Source organism: Cervus canadensis, chromosome 24 (genome assembly GCF_019320065.1).
Source record: "Cervus canadensis isolate Bull #8, Minnesota chromosome 24, ASM1932006v1, whole genome shotgun sequence".
NCBI lineage: Eukaryota > Metazoa > Chordata > Mammalia > Artiodactyla > Cervidae > Cervus > Cervus canadensis.
This window is the reverse complement of record NC_057409.1, coordinates 22,256,840-22,272,685: the sequence shown is the minus strand read 5'-3', so window position 1 is coordinate 22,272,685 and position 15,846 is coordinate 22,256,840. Positions and strand designations below refer to the sequence as shown.

Sequence of the window (15,846 nt, the reverse complement as noted above, 5' to 3'; positions counted from 1 at the left end):
ATAGATGAGATAATATAGTTAGGAAGGGAGTAACTGGTGCACTTCTTGGATGTCCATTTACCTGTGACCATGGGCAAGTTACTTTTTCTAGTGCACTCAATGGTGTCGCAACTGGGACGAAGAAGTATTTGCTTCTAAGCTGTTTATTCACTTACTTGCTTTTCAATGCAGAAAGCTTTTCTTATATGAAATGATGGGGTTTGTTGGTCCAAATGTTATTTCAAAGACCAAGAACTTTCTGGGTGTTTCAGAAAGTGAATATTTTTCCTACTTAGAAAGTCTTGCTTACTCTCCTTATCGTCCCATCAGAAGTGAGTTCCTGGTCTGAAGTAACTGTGTGAATTAAAAATCCTCAAGGCTGAGAAGGATAGAAAAGAGAAAGGGTATGTATTTGGGAATTAATGGATGGAGTTAGGGACAATTTTCATGAATGAGTAAAATTAAGACTGATCACTGTGTTCCCTAAAGGAGAGGGGTACTGTATTTTTTGGAACACTCTTAACAAAGATGCATATGGTCTTCAAAAATGGTATTGAGCAGAGGCAGAATGAATGTATTGTTCTTAAGAATAAAGTTTAAAAAGTTTATTTATTTTTAATTGGAGGATTTATTTATTTTTAATTGCTTTACAATGTTGTATTGGCTTCTACTATACACACACATGAATCAGCCATAGGTATACATAGTTCTCCTCCCTCGTGACCCTCCCTCCCACCTCCCAGTCCATCTTACCCCTCCAGGTGGTCACAGAGCACCGGATCTGAGCTCCCTGCGTCATGCAGCCAATTCCCACTGGCTATCTATTTTACATATGATAATGTATTGTTTCAATGCTTCTCTTCCAATTCATGCCATCCTCCCCTTCCCCCACTGAGTCCACAAGTCTGTTCTCTATGTCTGCATCTCCATTGCTCCCTTCATATGGGTTCAGTTCTAATGAAGTGGATGAACCTAGAGCCCATTATACAGAGTGAAATCAGAGAGAGAAAAACAAATATTGTATATTAACACATACACATGGAATCTAGAAAGAATAGGCTTTCAATTGGTCCTCAGATTCAGACATCTCAAATGTAAGAATTTTAAGGTGATTGCAGAAGGACAAATTCTAGTTAGGGAAAAGGAAAAATGGGGAGCTATTTCCTGAATGCAAACCTGAGGGCTACGTAGAATTATCTTTTAGCAAAACTGGACAGGAACAAGTGTAATCTCTCTCTGAGTTGAGGGTGAATTGTTTCAAGATCAACTTTTGAAGTAGTTTTAATAATGTCAAAGTATTAAGTATGTATGTATGAGACTGGATTAATTCAGTCTTTCTTTTCTCAGCTTTTAAAAAATAATTGTGAGCAGGTTATTGTAGTCATGAAATATTTTGACTGTCTTATGGTGCTAATATAAAAGCAGGAATCAAAGAAAAATTAAAGCTACAACAGGTCTTTTATTAACTCCCATATAAGAAAGAGGATTCTCCAACTATATGCTTTTTCAAACACAGTTTGAATGAATGAAGATTTCTCTGCATCAGTATTTAAAAATTACGTACTACTTCAGGCAGCAGAACTGTCTCTTAAAAAAAAACACTATCACTAAACATTTTTGTTGATTACAATAACCACATAGTCCTCTTTCAGGCTGTTTTTATCATTTCTTTTAAGTTCTATGGGTAGTACTTCTCATAATCAGCAGGTACTACTGTATTTTGCTTTTTATCTTGGAGGCAAAAACATCAGGCTCAATGATTGTGCCTGCCAGGATTCTTCGAGGTTCCTAAGATGTGTTTTCCAGAGGATAAGCTAGAATTTGAAAAGTAATAAAATGAACTCCATAATGTGTCATATTGTGCCTGTACACAGGTATATTTCCAGTTAAGTTTGTTCTGGATTCACAGCTTAGGGAGTAAAAATAGCTCAAGGAAATGGGAGCAGAGAGAATTGGGGTGCTAGAATAGTTATCTGGGCTTACATTTGATTTTGAATACATTGTTTATATTTTCCTTCATTTCAATATGTTTATTTGTTGATGGACATTTGCAAGATATCAATTTATGAAAGAGAGTAACTTTGCTGTACAGATACTAACAACATTGTAAGGCAACTACACTCCAATAAGGAAATAAATGAAAAGCCTAAAAAAAAAAGTAATTGCATTTAAATCAGAGGTTAAAACCTGATATCTTAAATCAGGTCTTTGGATATGTGTTTCATTTTTATAATGTTTTAAAAATCAAACATGATGCCAGTATTTATGAATCAGGAGATTTTTGCATAAAAATTCAGATTTTAACACCCCTTGGACAATAGACCACATGACAATGCAGTGTCCACTTCTCACACAGCCTCCCAAGGGTGAATGGTTGCAGCTCCCTTTGGCTGGGGTGTGCATACACTTGTTCTCCAGAGCCCTCACTCATTTCGGTCACTTGCCTGTCCCTGCTGGATATTTGGGCTCCTGACTTACAGAAGTTTGGATCACAGAAGAAGAGATATAATTGGTAGATCAGAGCACGACTGAGATACGTTTGTGTTCTTTGTAGTTCATTGTATTTAAAAATATGCTCAGAGGCTTTACTATCAGATTCTACAGAGTCAGGGAACAGAGTTGGAACTCTGTTTCTTTTGTCATAATATTAAGTAACTTAATTTCAAAGTGTAATATTTGATGGTGCGGTATTTCTCACTGGGAAGGGATAGTCTCATGTAACTGTTCATTCAGTTCGGGTCACGGACTGTGTGTGTAATGCCAATCACAAATTAGTCATTGAGCTGGGCATTGGGGTAATTTGTCATTATAACTTTGCCAGTTATGACACTGTAACTTGGGTGGTTGTCGGTCATTGCTTTTAAAAAAAAAAAAAAACTGGAAAATGTTTCTTTGATGTCAACACAAAATTCTCCATTTTGTAAATATGCAGAAAATAGAATGGTGCATGAACTAAAAATTCCAATAATCACATAGGTTAATAGCTTAATTGCGGCACATGCTTTTATTCCCAGATGAATGTTTTTACATCTCATTTGTATCTCTCCCTAACCTTGCCCTGTTGTTCATCTGTTATAATGTTGAGAATATCGTTAATCTTAAATTAATATCATAAATAAAAGACGGGTTTGACCCATTATGCTGTTTTTACTTCAGGGTAGTCATTGATTCCTCCATCTCCCTTCTAAGAGTCTGTTCTGTGATTATTAAAATCCTCTATTGGAAAGAGATTGGACCATTTCTACCGGTTCCTTGCTTCAGTGCTTCCCTTTCAACTTGGGGTCTCATCTGGGGAATTCTGTGATTCTTACTGTTTACAACAGCAGATCGAAATCATAGCTGTAGAAGAAATCATCTGGGAAGGCTTGTTTAAAATGTGAATTTCTTGTCTTGTTCCTGTTGGGAGCCCCAAATCTACATCCTAACACTTTGGAGATAAAAAAAAATTTATTGGAGTATAGTTGCTTTACAATGTTGTGTTAGTTTATACTGGATAGCAGAGTGAATCTGCTTTATGTATACATATATCTCCTCTCTTTCGGATTTCCCTCCTATCTTTGTTACCACAGAGCATTGAGTATAGTTCCCTGTGCTATATAATAGGTTCTCATTAGTTACCTATTTTACGTAAAATATCAGTAGTGTGTATATGTCAGTCCCAATCTCTCTTCACACCCTCTCTGTCCCCTCCTTGGTGTCCATAGGTTTGTTCTCTATGTCTGCGTCTCTATTTCTGCTTTGAAAATAGGAGATTTTAACATATTTGTTTAAAAGGCATATTGGTATTAAAACATGATTGTTGTAAACCTGCAGTGGGGAAGGGACTCTTGAATAGAGGTTTGGGACCTGAGGGATTTCAGATTTCCAATCCCTACGCAATGATGATTTTAACATTTCTCTCTCTCCTTCCAACCAAGATGAGTGTCTTTACCATTAGCTCCCAGTTACTCTGAGTCCACAACATAACGCTGTGGGAGTTTGCTGTGTTTGTGTTCATGTGCCAATGACGCAGGATATTAAAAGATTAAATGAGCTTGTATCAGTGAAATATCAGCCCACAATTAACTCTAAGGATAAATCACTATGACTTCTATGTTATTAGTCAGATATAGAATTTTTTTCCTAGATGTGTTATAGTTTCATCTGGAGAGTGACCCATAATGGGAACAGAAGAATTTCATGATAGCATAACACAGATACTGAACCCTTAGCAAGCAATTTAATTTAATTTTATTTAATTGCTCAGAGGCTGCATAGAGAGACTGCCACAGCCACTGTGCACACATCAACATTAATATTCAGTGACAACATAAAATAATGACTTCCATTTCTTGCTCAAGTCCTTTGACAACTCCATTGACCCAACGCTGGGTATTTTGTGTGTCTTAGTGAACATCTTCTTGTTTTTCTTTTTTTAAATTATGAAACTATGATAAAACATTTACGGGAGACTTGGAAAATACAGAACAAGTTAATTTCCACTATATTCCAATATATTTCCACAATATATTACAATTATTTTTTAAAGTAGATAAATTAAGATTTTTAAATTGGAGTTTCAATATCAAACTCTCAATAGAATGAACATGCAGAGAAGTAGAAGGATATAGTAGACCCAAAAGGCATTGTGAACCAATTCAACATAATTAAGATTTATACAATTTTCACACAACAGTAGGAAACTATTTCTATTCAAGTTGCCATAGGCTTTAAACTAGGAGACCCTGGAACAGATCCAAGGGTGCAAAAATTTCACAGCCCAAAGCTACTGAAATCATACAGAGTCTGTTCTCTTATCACTGTGGAATTATATTAGAAATCAATATCAAAAGGTATTTGACAATAACCCACATATTTTCAAGTACAGTGAGACATTTACTAAGAGAGATCTTGGACTCAGCTATTGAAAGCCCTTAGTGAGCATATTCTCAGAGCTCTTTGCAGGGGGGGACACTGACCCAAACACGCCTCAGTGTTCCCACATTTTGGAAATCAACTGTGTCTTAAATTTCACCACCTTGAGTATCCTACTCTAGAATAGTACTTAGCTGGTTTGGTGAGTATTTCAAAGAACTTGAATCTTTGGAATATGAAGACATGTTCATGGGTAACAGGAAACCGACTGTCTTTGTCTTGTCCCTAAAGAAAGCAGAATAAAGGAGAGAGAAATAAAAATTTAGTGAGGCTTTACACAAAACATTTACTATTTCTACAAAACATGTACTATTTTTCCAAGCACCAAATAATGCCTAAAGAGTTAAACGTTCAACTTACATATACCATACTATTTTTTTGTTTAGTTGTTCAAGAAAACAATTTGGAATGTAAGAAAATATGTTGTAACTGGCCTTTTGATTAAACCAGTGGATAGTGCTGGTAAAACTAAAACTTAAAACTTTTGAGGGGAGGACTGTACATCTGAGGATTCTTAGCTTGATGTTTAAAATTAAAGATTAATATGCTCTCTCAACAAAGGGTCCTGCATATCAAAGCTCTTCAGTTGAAATGAAGCAGAAATTTGGGACAATTATTTTCTAAATCCAGATCAACGCACCATTTTGGATTTTGATGACTATCCATCACACCATAAGACCTAGTGTTATCTGGGGGATTAAATCTTTTCATTGTGCCCACTGCTCCTTTCTCCTTGAACAGTGTTATGTACAATTTTGACATAAACCAGGATAAAGTGCTCCCAGGAATAAGTCTAAAGAATAGTGTTTAGAATGATTGTCTTTTCTCTAGTTTTGATATCTCTCTCTTTAATTAGATAAGGCCATAATTCCACAGAATGGCATTTAGCGGCTGTATTGTGGGGAACACACATCTGCTCCCTCCCTTGGGAGGAAGGCCAATTGTTCCATATGTTGGGATCAATAAAATAATAACTGCTCTGCCACTTAGCAAGCATTCACTAGACTCTCCCATTTATTCTTCACAAAAACTATGAGGTCATGGCTATTATGATTCTCTTTTTACAAAAAAATAAACTATGGCACAGGACAGACTAATAACTTTTCCAAGACCATGCTCTTTGCAAATGATGGAGTTGGAATTTTAGTCATCTGATTCCAGAGGCTGTCTTCTTAACGACTTTGCTTAGAAAAAGAAGACAATGTATTTATTTTAATGTGTCTGTTTTGTCCTATTAGTAAAATAGCCTTTCTAAGTTCAGTTGTGTATATGGACCCTCTTCCCAAATCTTTCCAACAGCCTAAGGTTATTATTTTTTTCTTGAACGCAGGAGGAAAAGATAGGATTTTTATGTCAAAGTGAGGGAAAAAATTAAAATACAATCTCTAGTTTCTGGAGAGCATGGGTTCTTAGAAATATTGATACTGGCTTTCTTCTGTAAAATACTTTCTTGGTATAACAGTTGAAAAGTTCATGAGCAAATTAGGTATGATATCTCATTGATTTGAAAGCTAGTTCAAACATATGGTTGGTTCTTGATAAATCTTTGTAAGATTGTTTGAAAGCTATTAGAAAGGAAATGAATTTACTCCCCAAATTAGAGGAAAAATGTAATGAGTTGTTACTTTACTAGTTAATCCCTGAGAAAGTAAAAGACAAAATAAAAAAAGACTACCAAAGAAAATGCTTAATTCCTACGAAACCATTCTCTGTATCTACTGGGTTTTATGCCAACCCAGCTGTTGATTTTCAGCCGTTACTGACTTTCTTGCTTTAACACAATTCTACAATTGGCTCAATCTTTCAAATTAAAGTAGGTTCCAAATTAGAAATGGATTGTGTTCTAATAGTTTATTCACTGGCAGCTTGGAAGTTGGAAAACAGTTTGCTTCAGAAAAGTAATGCGTTATAAACATTGGCTAGGTTCCCAAACTATCATAGAAAGTAATATAAACTGAAATGGAAAAATTAATATTACTTTATTTCTCAGTGTAGTGTTGTAGGTCTGTGGACCTGTACTGATTTAAGTGCAAAAACTAAACCATTATAACACAGACAGTGTACAATTACAAACTACCTAGATACTAGCATGGAGAGATAGCCATTAAAATCTCAGTGATGGGGACTTCCCTGGTGGTCCAGTGGCTAAGACTCTGAGCCCTCAATGCAGGGGTTCTGGGTTTGATCCCTGGTCGGGGAGCTACATCCAGCATGCTACAACTAAGATCTGGTACAGCCAAATAAATAAATAAAATAAATAAAAAAATAAAAATCTCAATGGTGGTTTTTCAGGTAGTGGGATTATGGAAGATATTCCTTTTTATACTTTTTACTTTGTATATTGTATTTATATTTTTTAATTTGCAATTTTGAAAACAAGGAACATTTAGTGCTTTCATATGACTGTCTATTACATACACACAATTTTACTCAGACAAAGGGTACGTCTCTGCCTTTCTTCCCTCCTCCCTCTTTGAAAACACATGGCCATTGGAACACAATGGTTGGGTGTACACTTATTGTTTCCATATCCTACATCTGCTCTGTTAACAAATCTTGTTGGCTCCATCTTCAAAACAAGATTAGAAACCACATTCAGTTATTGCTGTTGGCCAATAAATAATCATTTCTTGCCTAAATTACTTTTTAGCTTTAAACTGGTCCTCTTGTTTTCTGTATTATTTTCCTATAGTCCTTTCAAAACAGAGTTCCATATATATGTTATATATTAAAACATTTACTAATGAAAAGAGTATGTTATACATCCCAGTTCACTTGCAATAGATCTAGAACACTGAAAAGAGTGAATGGCCATCCTTGGCTCTCTTTTTCATTGCTCTCTGTCTTGCTTGCTCCCTCCACTGCATTCAAAGCCAGCCTCCTTGCCCTTCCTTAAACACCGGTCGTTTCTGAGCCCACCCAGCCCTCTGGCAGTCACTGTTCTCAGTGTCTGGCAAGTCCCCTCACCCATCCACTCCAAACCCCTGCTCATATCCCCAGAACTCTCTCTCCCGTCTTTATTCAAATGCTGTCATATTTTCTGGCTACAACAATTCATTTCAACTAACATTTCAACAATGCTTGCTTCTCAAGCCCTTCATTTTTCCTTTGATTGGGTTACTTGTTTCCCTGTCTAACTATATGCTTCATGTATTTTCATGTTGATTGATCATCATGTTACAGAGGAAAAACTCCACATTGGCAGAGATTTCTGACAATTTTGTTTCCTGCTGTATCCTCAGTGCCTAGAATCCTGCCCAGCACATAGTACACATTTAAGATGTATTTGTCGAATGAATGAATGTGTGTAATGAAAGCACAAAAAATAGACCTAAAGGATAGAAACAAAATTCCTGGTAATGCTTGCCCCTTAGGAGGACAGGGGAAGAGATGTCCCTTTTCTTTCTTAGTAACACTTTTTTTCTTATATATAAAAATATCTGATAAACTATGACAAAACTCTTGCAGATGGATACATTGGTATTTGTAATATTAGTTTCTGAATATTTGTGTATTTTGAAAATTTTCATGAAGACATTTTTTATCAGCTTTCCAATAATTACTGGATAAAGCACATACTCCCAGCATTCCATGGAATGCCTTCTGCAATGGATACTGCCAACCTCTCCATCCTCACTGACTTCCCTGCTTCTAGTTTTCTCCATAGTCATGATTTCTTCTATCTTCTTCTCTTTTTTGCTCTAGTGGGGTATGCTGTACGTTTGTCTTTGCCTGTCCTTCCTGACCGGGTTCCTCTCTCCTCCTATAATAGAACTTTCTATAAGTGAAACATGATGTTCATCCTGCTTCGTAAAACTGAAATAAAACTGGCTCAACCTTTGTATCCTACATCCCGTGGGAAGACCAGTGCTCTTTTCCATATTTATGAGAATTCCTGATGGCTTATTAATTATGACTACCACTTTGATTTGATTTCCTGCCACTGCTGAATTAGATGACTCACTGATTCTCTAAACAACCATATTTGTTCCATTTTCTCTTCCTCATGATAAGTTAATCATGAAACCAGGTCCCTTTTTCTTGATTTTTCTCCTTCTCCTCAAAAGAGACAAATGTGTATAGACTCTTTGTTTTTTAAGTAACCGTATCATTTTTTTTTCTTTTTCTGAGTCTATTCCCATCTAGGTTATTACAGAATATTGAGTAGAGTTCCCTGTGCTAAACAGTAGGTCCTTGTTGATTATCTATACTGTGTATAGACTCTTGATAAAGAGTCAGAGCCTAACTGGGAATTGGGAGGTAGAAGTACAGAGGGTGGAGGAGGGGAGGTGATACTCTGACACACTAGTGCTTGATGGTGACAGTCTTGTTCCAAAAGAGCTCTTGGCTTTACCCACACCAGGGGCCACTGGCCAACTCTCCTCTAAAAGATTCCCAGCCTACTTCTCAAATGTTTTCTCCCTCCCTCCCATTTGTAGGCTGCTTCTAACTCCTTAAATACCAACTCATGTATTTTGCAGAACAGGCCAGTTTTGTCTTTGTCTCTTAGCCTGTTTGGCTAATGCCTAAAGGGTCCTTTCTTGTACCCACAAAAGCCCATGAAGGCGCCTTCCTCTACAAGCACAGTTCTCCCTCAGAGAGAAATTTTGCATTTGGCTCCCAGTGTAAATGTGTCTTCTTCCTGAGACACACTTTATTGTAGTGATCAGTTTGCTTGTGTGTCTTTGTCCCTAAAAGAAAGTTTTGAACATAACGTTTTGCTTTTGCTGAATCTTGGATCGTCAGCACCCAGCCCAGAGTACCATCATTCATGCTTGATGAGTAAGTGAAGACTGATCACTTTCCACTTCTTACAGGCATCTATTAGAGAGTACCATTTGATCTCAGATAAATTTGTTTCTTTTGGTTCTCAAAACTCATAAATGTGATAGAAATTATTATGGCTAAATAGCCTCCTTGTTTATAGTTCCTCCACTGTGTAAGACCTTGCTTATCCAGGGGAATGTCTCAGTAGCCATCACACTATGCAGCTATAAACTGTCTCGAGGCGGATTGTACCTTGGGCTGCCCTGTGCTTAGTAAGTCAGTCATGTCCGACTCCCCAGGGACTGGAGCCCGCCAGGCTCCTCTGTCCATGGGGATTCTCTAGGCAAGAATGCCGGAGTGGGTTATCATGCCCTCCTCCAGGGGAATTAATTGTACATTACCTGCAACCAAAACCATGCTCAGGAAAGACTCCTTTGCTGCAACCACTGGTAGTAAAAGAATCTGAGGTAAACATCTTTTCTTCATTGTCTTGCTTCTTAATTGAAGAAACCAGTGATTTGACTCTCCCTTGAACTTCTAGAAGTCCACAGTTTGGATGTTTTCTCCTAGACTTCCAAGGGTCACTTGCAGCTAATGAAAGAATTGGTGAGGAAATGGAATAGCGTCTAACAATCATGACATTGCCTGTAAGGGAGACACAAAATTCAAGTTTAAAAATTCTATTTTTTAATAACATCCCCAAATGGAAGACTGTATTACTAGTACTTTATTGAAACTAACTAAACAAAACTGTTGTTTTTAGATGAATTTTTTGCATAAAAGATATTCATTCATTGATTTATTTTGCAAATAATTGAGTTCCAACCCTGAGCCAAGCACTTTTTAAACAGATGGATGTGTGCAAGTGAAAACACAAAATTCTTGCTTGCATAGAGCTTACCTTCTTGTGTGGCTGACAGATGATAGACAGATATATGATAAAATTCAGCTAGCAATAGATTTTAGGAGGATGAATAAGACTGATGAGAGCAAGGTGCTAGAGATAGATGAGGGCAAGGTCTGGAGGCTATTTAAATAGTGTAGTAAGGGAAGACCTTCCTGAGAATACAGACTATGAACAGAAACCTGCACACAATGAAATAATAGAATACTACTTTAGAATGGGAAGAACATGAGCTTGTAGAGACGCGGTTCCGGATGGCTTCTTGAGCCTCATTCTAGAAGAACGTGCCCATCCACAGCCCCTCATCACCTGAATGACCACAAATAATTGAACTGGTTGCTGCCAACTGGCCTGAAATGTGTGTGTTTGCTTTAGTTGGGCAGTCATCTCTCTCTGTTGAATGAGAGATGAAAGCAAGGCAAACAAGTGGAAAGAAGTAAAAATGTCTTGGGACTTCCCAGGTGATCCAGTGGCTAAGATATCACACTTTCACTGCAGGAGGTGTGAGTTTGATCCCTGATCAGGGAACTAAGATCCCACATGCCTTGAGTTGCAGCAAAAAAGAAAAAAAGAAGTAACGCCTGTGTGGGAAACAGGAGTTTTTTCTCCTTCTCTCAAGAGCTTTATGTCTTTAGTTTCCGAGGGTTTCCAACTCAATTTCTATCCATAAAGGCCTCCTAATAAACTGTTTCCTTGAGGCAAATCATATCTCCAGTCCTTAGAATGAAAGCATCTTGAGTAAAAGAGCTTTATTTTAGGGCATCTTGGTTTGTCTGCATCTCACATCTAACACTCTGCTAACTGACCTGGGGCCCATCATTCAGCCTTTACTTAGACATCTAGTTATTACCACTGGGGCTAATGACACTGACCTCATGGACTGGATTCATTTTCTGGCGTACTTAATGAATGTTTGTTGACTCTATTCTTCTCATCACAGCTTTGCCATTAACTAGCAGGAAAGTGTAAGAAAGTCCAGCATCATGTTTAGGTTTTCAGAGTCCTAGAAGCACAATTTTCTCTTTTTTAAATTTTGTGACCCATGTCTGTAGAACACAAACAGCAAATTATATAGCTATTACAGGAAGTAGAGGCTGCCCTTGCTTTTTATAATATGGAAGAGCAGAAGATCAGATTTTAGGCAAGAGTCTGTGGGGGAGTTTAAGTTCAAATCCAACTGAAGTAGTTAACTGCAAATACTATTCATAAATTATCTTTGAACATTTCCTTTGGCCATGATACATAACTTTTATAATGATCTAAGGAAGATTTATGACTATTGACAAACATAAAAGTTTCTATTTAAGAGGATTATAAAATAATCTGTTTATACCAAATGATAGGAAAATACAACAGAGGAAATTATACCAACAATTGCAAAGTTAAGTTTGCTCTTATATGAGACCTATACTCCAACATGACTGACCAGAAAATAAGTTCTTTGTTTATGTCCCTGGGTCACAAATAATCTGTATTCTTTAGTGTCTTATCAATAGAAAGGAAAGAATGTTCCACATGACATCATGGGATCATCAGCGCCATTTCAAAGATTACTGTCAAATGAAGTTTATTTGTCAGATAAGGGTAAGAGCAGATTGAAGAGAATCAGAGGTCTAGCAATGCTGGCAGAGAAGGCAATGGCACCCCACTCCAGGACTCTTGCCTGGAAAATCCCATGGACGGAGGTGCCTGGTAGGCTGTAGTCCATGGGGTTGCTAACAGTCAGACACAACTGAATGACTTCACTTTCACTTTTTACTTCCATGCATTGGAGAAGGAAATGGGAACCCACTCCACTATTCTTGCCTGGGGAATCCCAGGGACGAGGAAGCCTGGTGGGCTGCCATCTATGGGGTCACACAGAGTTGGACACAACTGAAGTGACTTAGTAGCAGCAGCAGCAGCAGCAATGCTGGAATTTCTGGGTAAAGAGTTGTTTCTTGCATCTTCTTTGTAGTAAATTATCTCTTCCCTTCAAACTGTGAGACTGGAGAAGACTCTTGAGAGTCCCTTGTATAGCAGAAGATCAAACTAATCAATCCTAAAGGAAGGCAACCCTGAATATTCATTGGAAGGGCTGATTTTGAAGCTGAAGCTCCAATAGTTATGCCACCTGATGTGAAGAGCCGACCTGTTGGAAAAGACCTTGATGCTGGGAAAGATTCAGGGCAAGAGGAGAAGGGGCAACAGAGGATGAGATGGTTGGATGGCATCATCGACTCAATGGACATGAGTTTGAACAAACTCTGGGAGACAGTGAAGGACAGGGAAGCCTGGTGTGCTGCAGTCCTCTGGGTTGCAAAGAGTCGGACATGACTGAGCGACTGAGCAACAATCTCTTCCCTAACAGACCCAAGGTGAGAATTCCAAGGGCAGGAGGGGTGAGAGCAACATCTCCATGAGATGGATTGGGTTTCATACCTGCCAAATGCTTGCACACTATCACCGATATGTCCAGGAGGATTTAGTCTCAAGTGATTTGCTCCCAGACCCAGCTTGATGGTTCCCTTTCTTAAAGTGAGACACGCCTCTAATTTCACATTGTCCCTTCTCAGAGTATAGGTTTATATTATTTTGTTTTCAAAAGAGGATAGGACAAGTTGCTTAATCTCTTTGGGTCTTATATCCTAAATGGTAAAATAAGGGGATGATCGCTCAAGTTCTTCACTAGCATCACATTCTTATGAATAAGTTGCAAGTATGAGTTTGTCTATTGGCAATATCTTACTAAAACTGCTAATAAAAACTTTGTACTGAAGTTAAATAATATTTTCCTGACCTATCAAATGTTATCAAGACTACTACTGGGAAAGGTTGAAGGCAGGAGAAGAGGATGACAGAGGATGAGATGGTTGGATGGCATCACCGACTTAATGGAAATGAGTTTGAGAAAGCTCTGGGAGTTGGTGGTGGACAGGGAAGCCTGGCATGCTGCAGTCCATGGGGTCACAAAGAGTTGGACATGACTGAGTGACTGAACTGAACTGAACTGAAACATCATGGAAAATAGTTTTGAAGGAGTTTTTTATGTCTGGAGTAAGGCAGTGGTTTTCAACTAGGGGAAATATCCTCCAGGTGATATTTGGAATGTCTGAAGACATTTTTGATGATCATGACCAAAGGGGAAGAAGCAGATACTTTACTAAACATCTTACAATGGACAAGACAGACTCCTATAACACAGAGTTATTCATTCCAAATGTCAGGAATTCAGAGGTGGAGGAAACCTGGAGGAAGGATATATTACACGTCTGTATCTTTTTTTTCCCCACTAAGAGAAGGTCTAACTTCTAAGTTTTATTAAATAACCAACAGACAGAATAACTCAGATCCATAGCTGTACTTGACAACAAGGAAAAAGACCCCAATTGGAATCTATCTCCAGCTTTGAAGTATAGGGCCCCACACTAGAGAGAGACTGCTTTAACAGAAAAAAACAAACAAAAAAAACCAGCTGGAGATAAGACATGTTCCATTGCTAAGCTGCTCAGTAACTCTAAATAGCCTTGCCTGAAGCCTTTGACAGAGGATATTAAGCACTTTGAGTATTCAAGTATGTATCAATTTTATTCGAAAATGTTATATGTAGGCAAGTTCGAAAACTTGAATGTAGAACTTATTGAGTTGCCCAAAATCTCATTTGGCTATTTCTCTAATCAAGGAAAAATCAAAATGAACTTTTTTGGCCAACTCAATATTTTTCACTCTCCTGATTTCTAATTTCATGTATAGTCTTCACAGTCAAAATTCTTTCCCGTAAAAGGTGAGAGATTAGATTTTTTAAAGAATGTATCAGACATTGACTTTTAGTCTTGAAGTCTCCAACCTGCATATACTAAGTTGAATTATGTGCAACATACATTCATAAAGGACAGTAAAGATCTTCTAAAACATGGATAAGAAACAGTATCTGCCTTGGTTATATGTTTGTTAGATGCTATACTAAGCACTTAGTTTATTATTACAACCAGCCATCACCACCTGAGACAGGTACTATAGCACTTCTGAATGAACAAAATGAGGCTTAAAGATTCCTTATAACTAGCTCTAAATCAAGCGGTGGCTAATGAGTGTCAAATCATTGGCAACCGTATTTGTCTGAATCTGATATCCGTACACTTAACTGTTGTGCACTACTGTTCTGGATTAATAAACGAGCACTCCATTTGACACATACCCATTTGGTGTTCTATTACCTAGCATTTAAATGCTTGAAGTGAAGAAAGGGGAAAAAGCATTCTTTTTCATATGACTGATTTCCACATATCCGTCATCTTGAACTTCTCAGGAATAACTGGAGATAGTTTTAATGTTGTTAAAATATGAGAATTGAAGATGTTAAAGAAATTTTTGCCTAGGGATTCAAAACTTCTCTATCTTGGCCAAATAGATCATTTGGATTTTTCCATAGCATCTTTCTGTAACGAGAACCTTTTGGCCAACCCAATACCAGGAAAAAAACCACACCACTGTTAATACCAAACTATGCACTTATGTGAGAGGCACACTAAGCCAACTGTTTAACAGATAATGGCAAAGGTGGGCAGAGCCCCAAATAACTATAGGCAGTCAGTACCTTCGTGTTCTCTCACACCTGGGGCTGAATCAGTGGCAACACCACCATGAAGGGCTGCTGGAGATCGTCTGGGCACTTCTTCAAGGTTCCCGAGGTCTGTGTCTTCCTTTTCCTCTCCTGATTCTCCTCCTGAGCCTGGGGTTCTCTGACTACTCAATGTCAGCTTCATCCGGAGGGCTTGATTCTCTTTCTCCAGCTTGTGGATCTCTGCCCGCATTTCCTGGATAACTTTCATGAGATGGATATTCGCGGCCATTGCCTCTTTTCAGGTTCTCTGGTTGCTCCTTTGGGGAGAGAGGTCAACATTTGCTTATGAACCAAATGCACTATCTGCCCAGTGGAACAGGTTGACCCCGCCCCTAAACTTTCCTGAACAATAGATATCACTCTTCTGTATGCCATCTTTCAGCACCTGGGGAGTTAGGCTATCAAGGGAGGTAAAGGATCTCCATGACTTATTCATCCTGGGTTTTGTTTTTCAGAACAGAGCTTTTCTTTGTATCTTTCATTTCATATCAATCCACAGTTCTGGAATATTGCTTTGGGTCTACAGAAGACACTCTGAAAATTTCCAGCAAGGAACAGAATTTCTTGTTTCTGTCATGAACTCATCATCCGAGCAGCCACTCAAGTTTTTTCTCTGTTGCTATTTCTGGTATCAGATGTTTCATAGAATTGCCAACTGTCATGAGCACATCAAAGTGGG

General features: G+C 38.0%; 1 protein-coding gene across 1 annotated transcript; it reads right to left on the bottom strand.

Moving 5' to 3' along the window:
- Window positions 1-5,006: 5,006 nt before the first annotated feature.
- Window positions 5,007-15,396, bottom strand: LOC122426449 (putative coiled-coil domain-containing protein 195). The gene is made up of 3 exons (XM_043445396.1): window positions 15,141-15,396; window positions 10,062-10,305; window positions 5,007-5,118 (listed from the first exon to the last, which is right to left on the bottom strand). Exons 1-3 carry the CDS (start codon window positions 15,394-15,396, stop codon window positions 5,007-5,009), a joined length of 612 nt encoding a protein of 203 aa, XP_043301331.1.
- Between the last annotated feature and the right edge of the window lie 450 nt (window positions 15,397-15,846).

Excerpts from the sequence above, each read along its gene's own strand:
- LOC122426449 (XM_043445396.1), bottom strand. The coding sequence starts at position 15,396 with ATGGCCGCGAATATCCATCTCATGAAAGTTATCCAGGAAATGCGGGCA. Across the intron at positions 10,306-15,140 it reads AGGTGTGAGAGAACACGAAG|GCAATGTCATGATTGTTAGA; the intron begins GTACTGACTGCC and ends TCTCCCTTACAG. Across the intron at positions 5,119-10,061 it reads GAGCATGGTTTTGGTTGCAG|GGACAAGACAAAGACAGTCG; the intron begins GTAATGTACAAT and ends TGCTTTCTTTAG.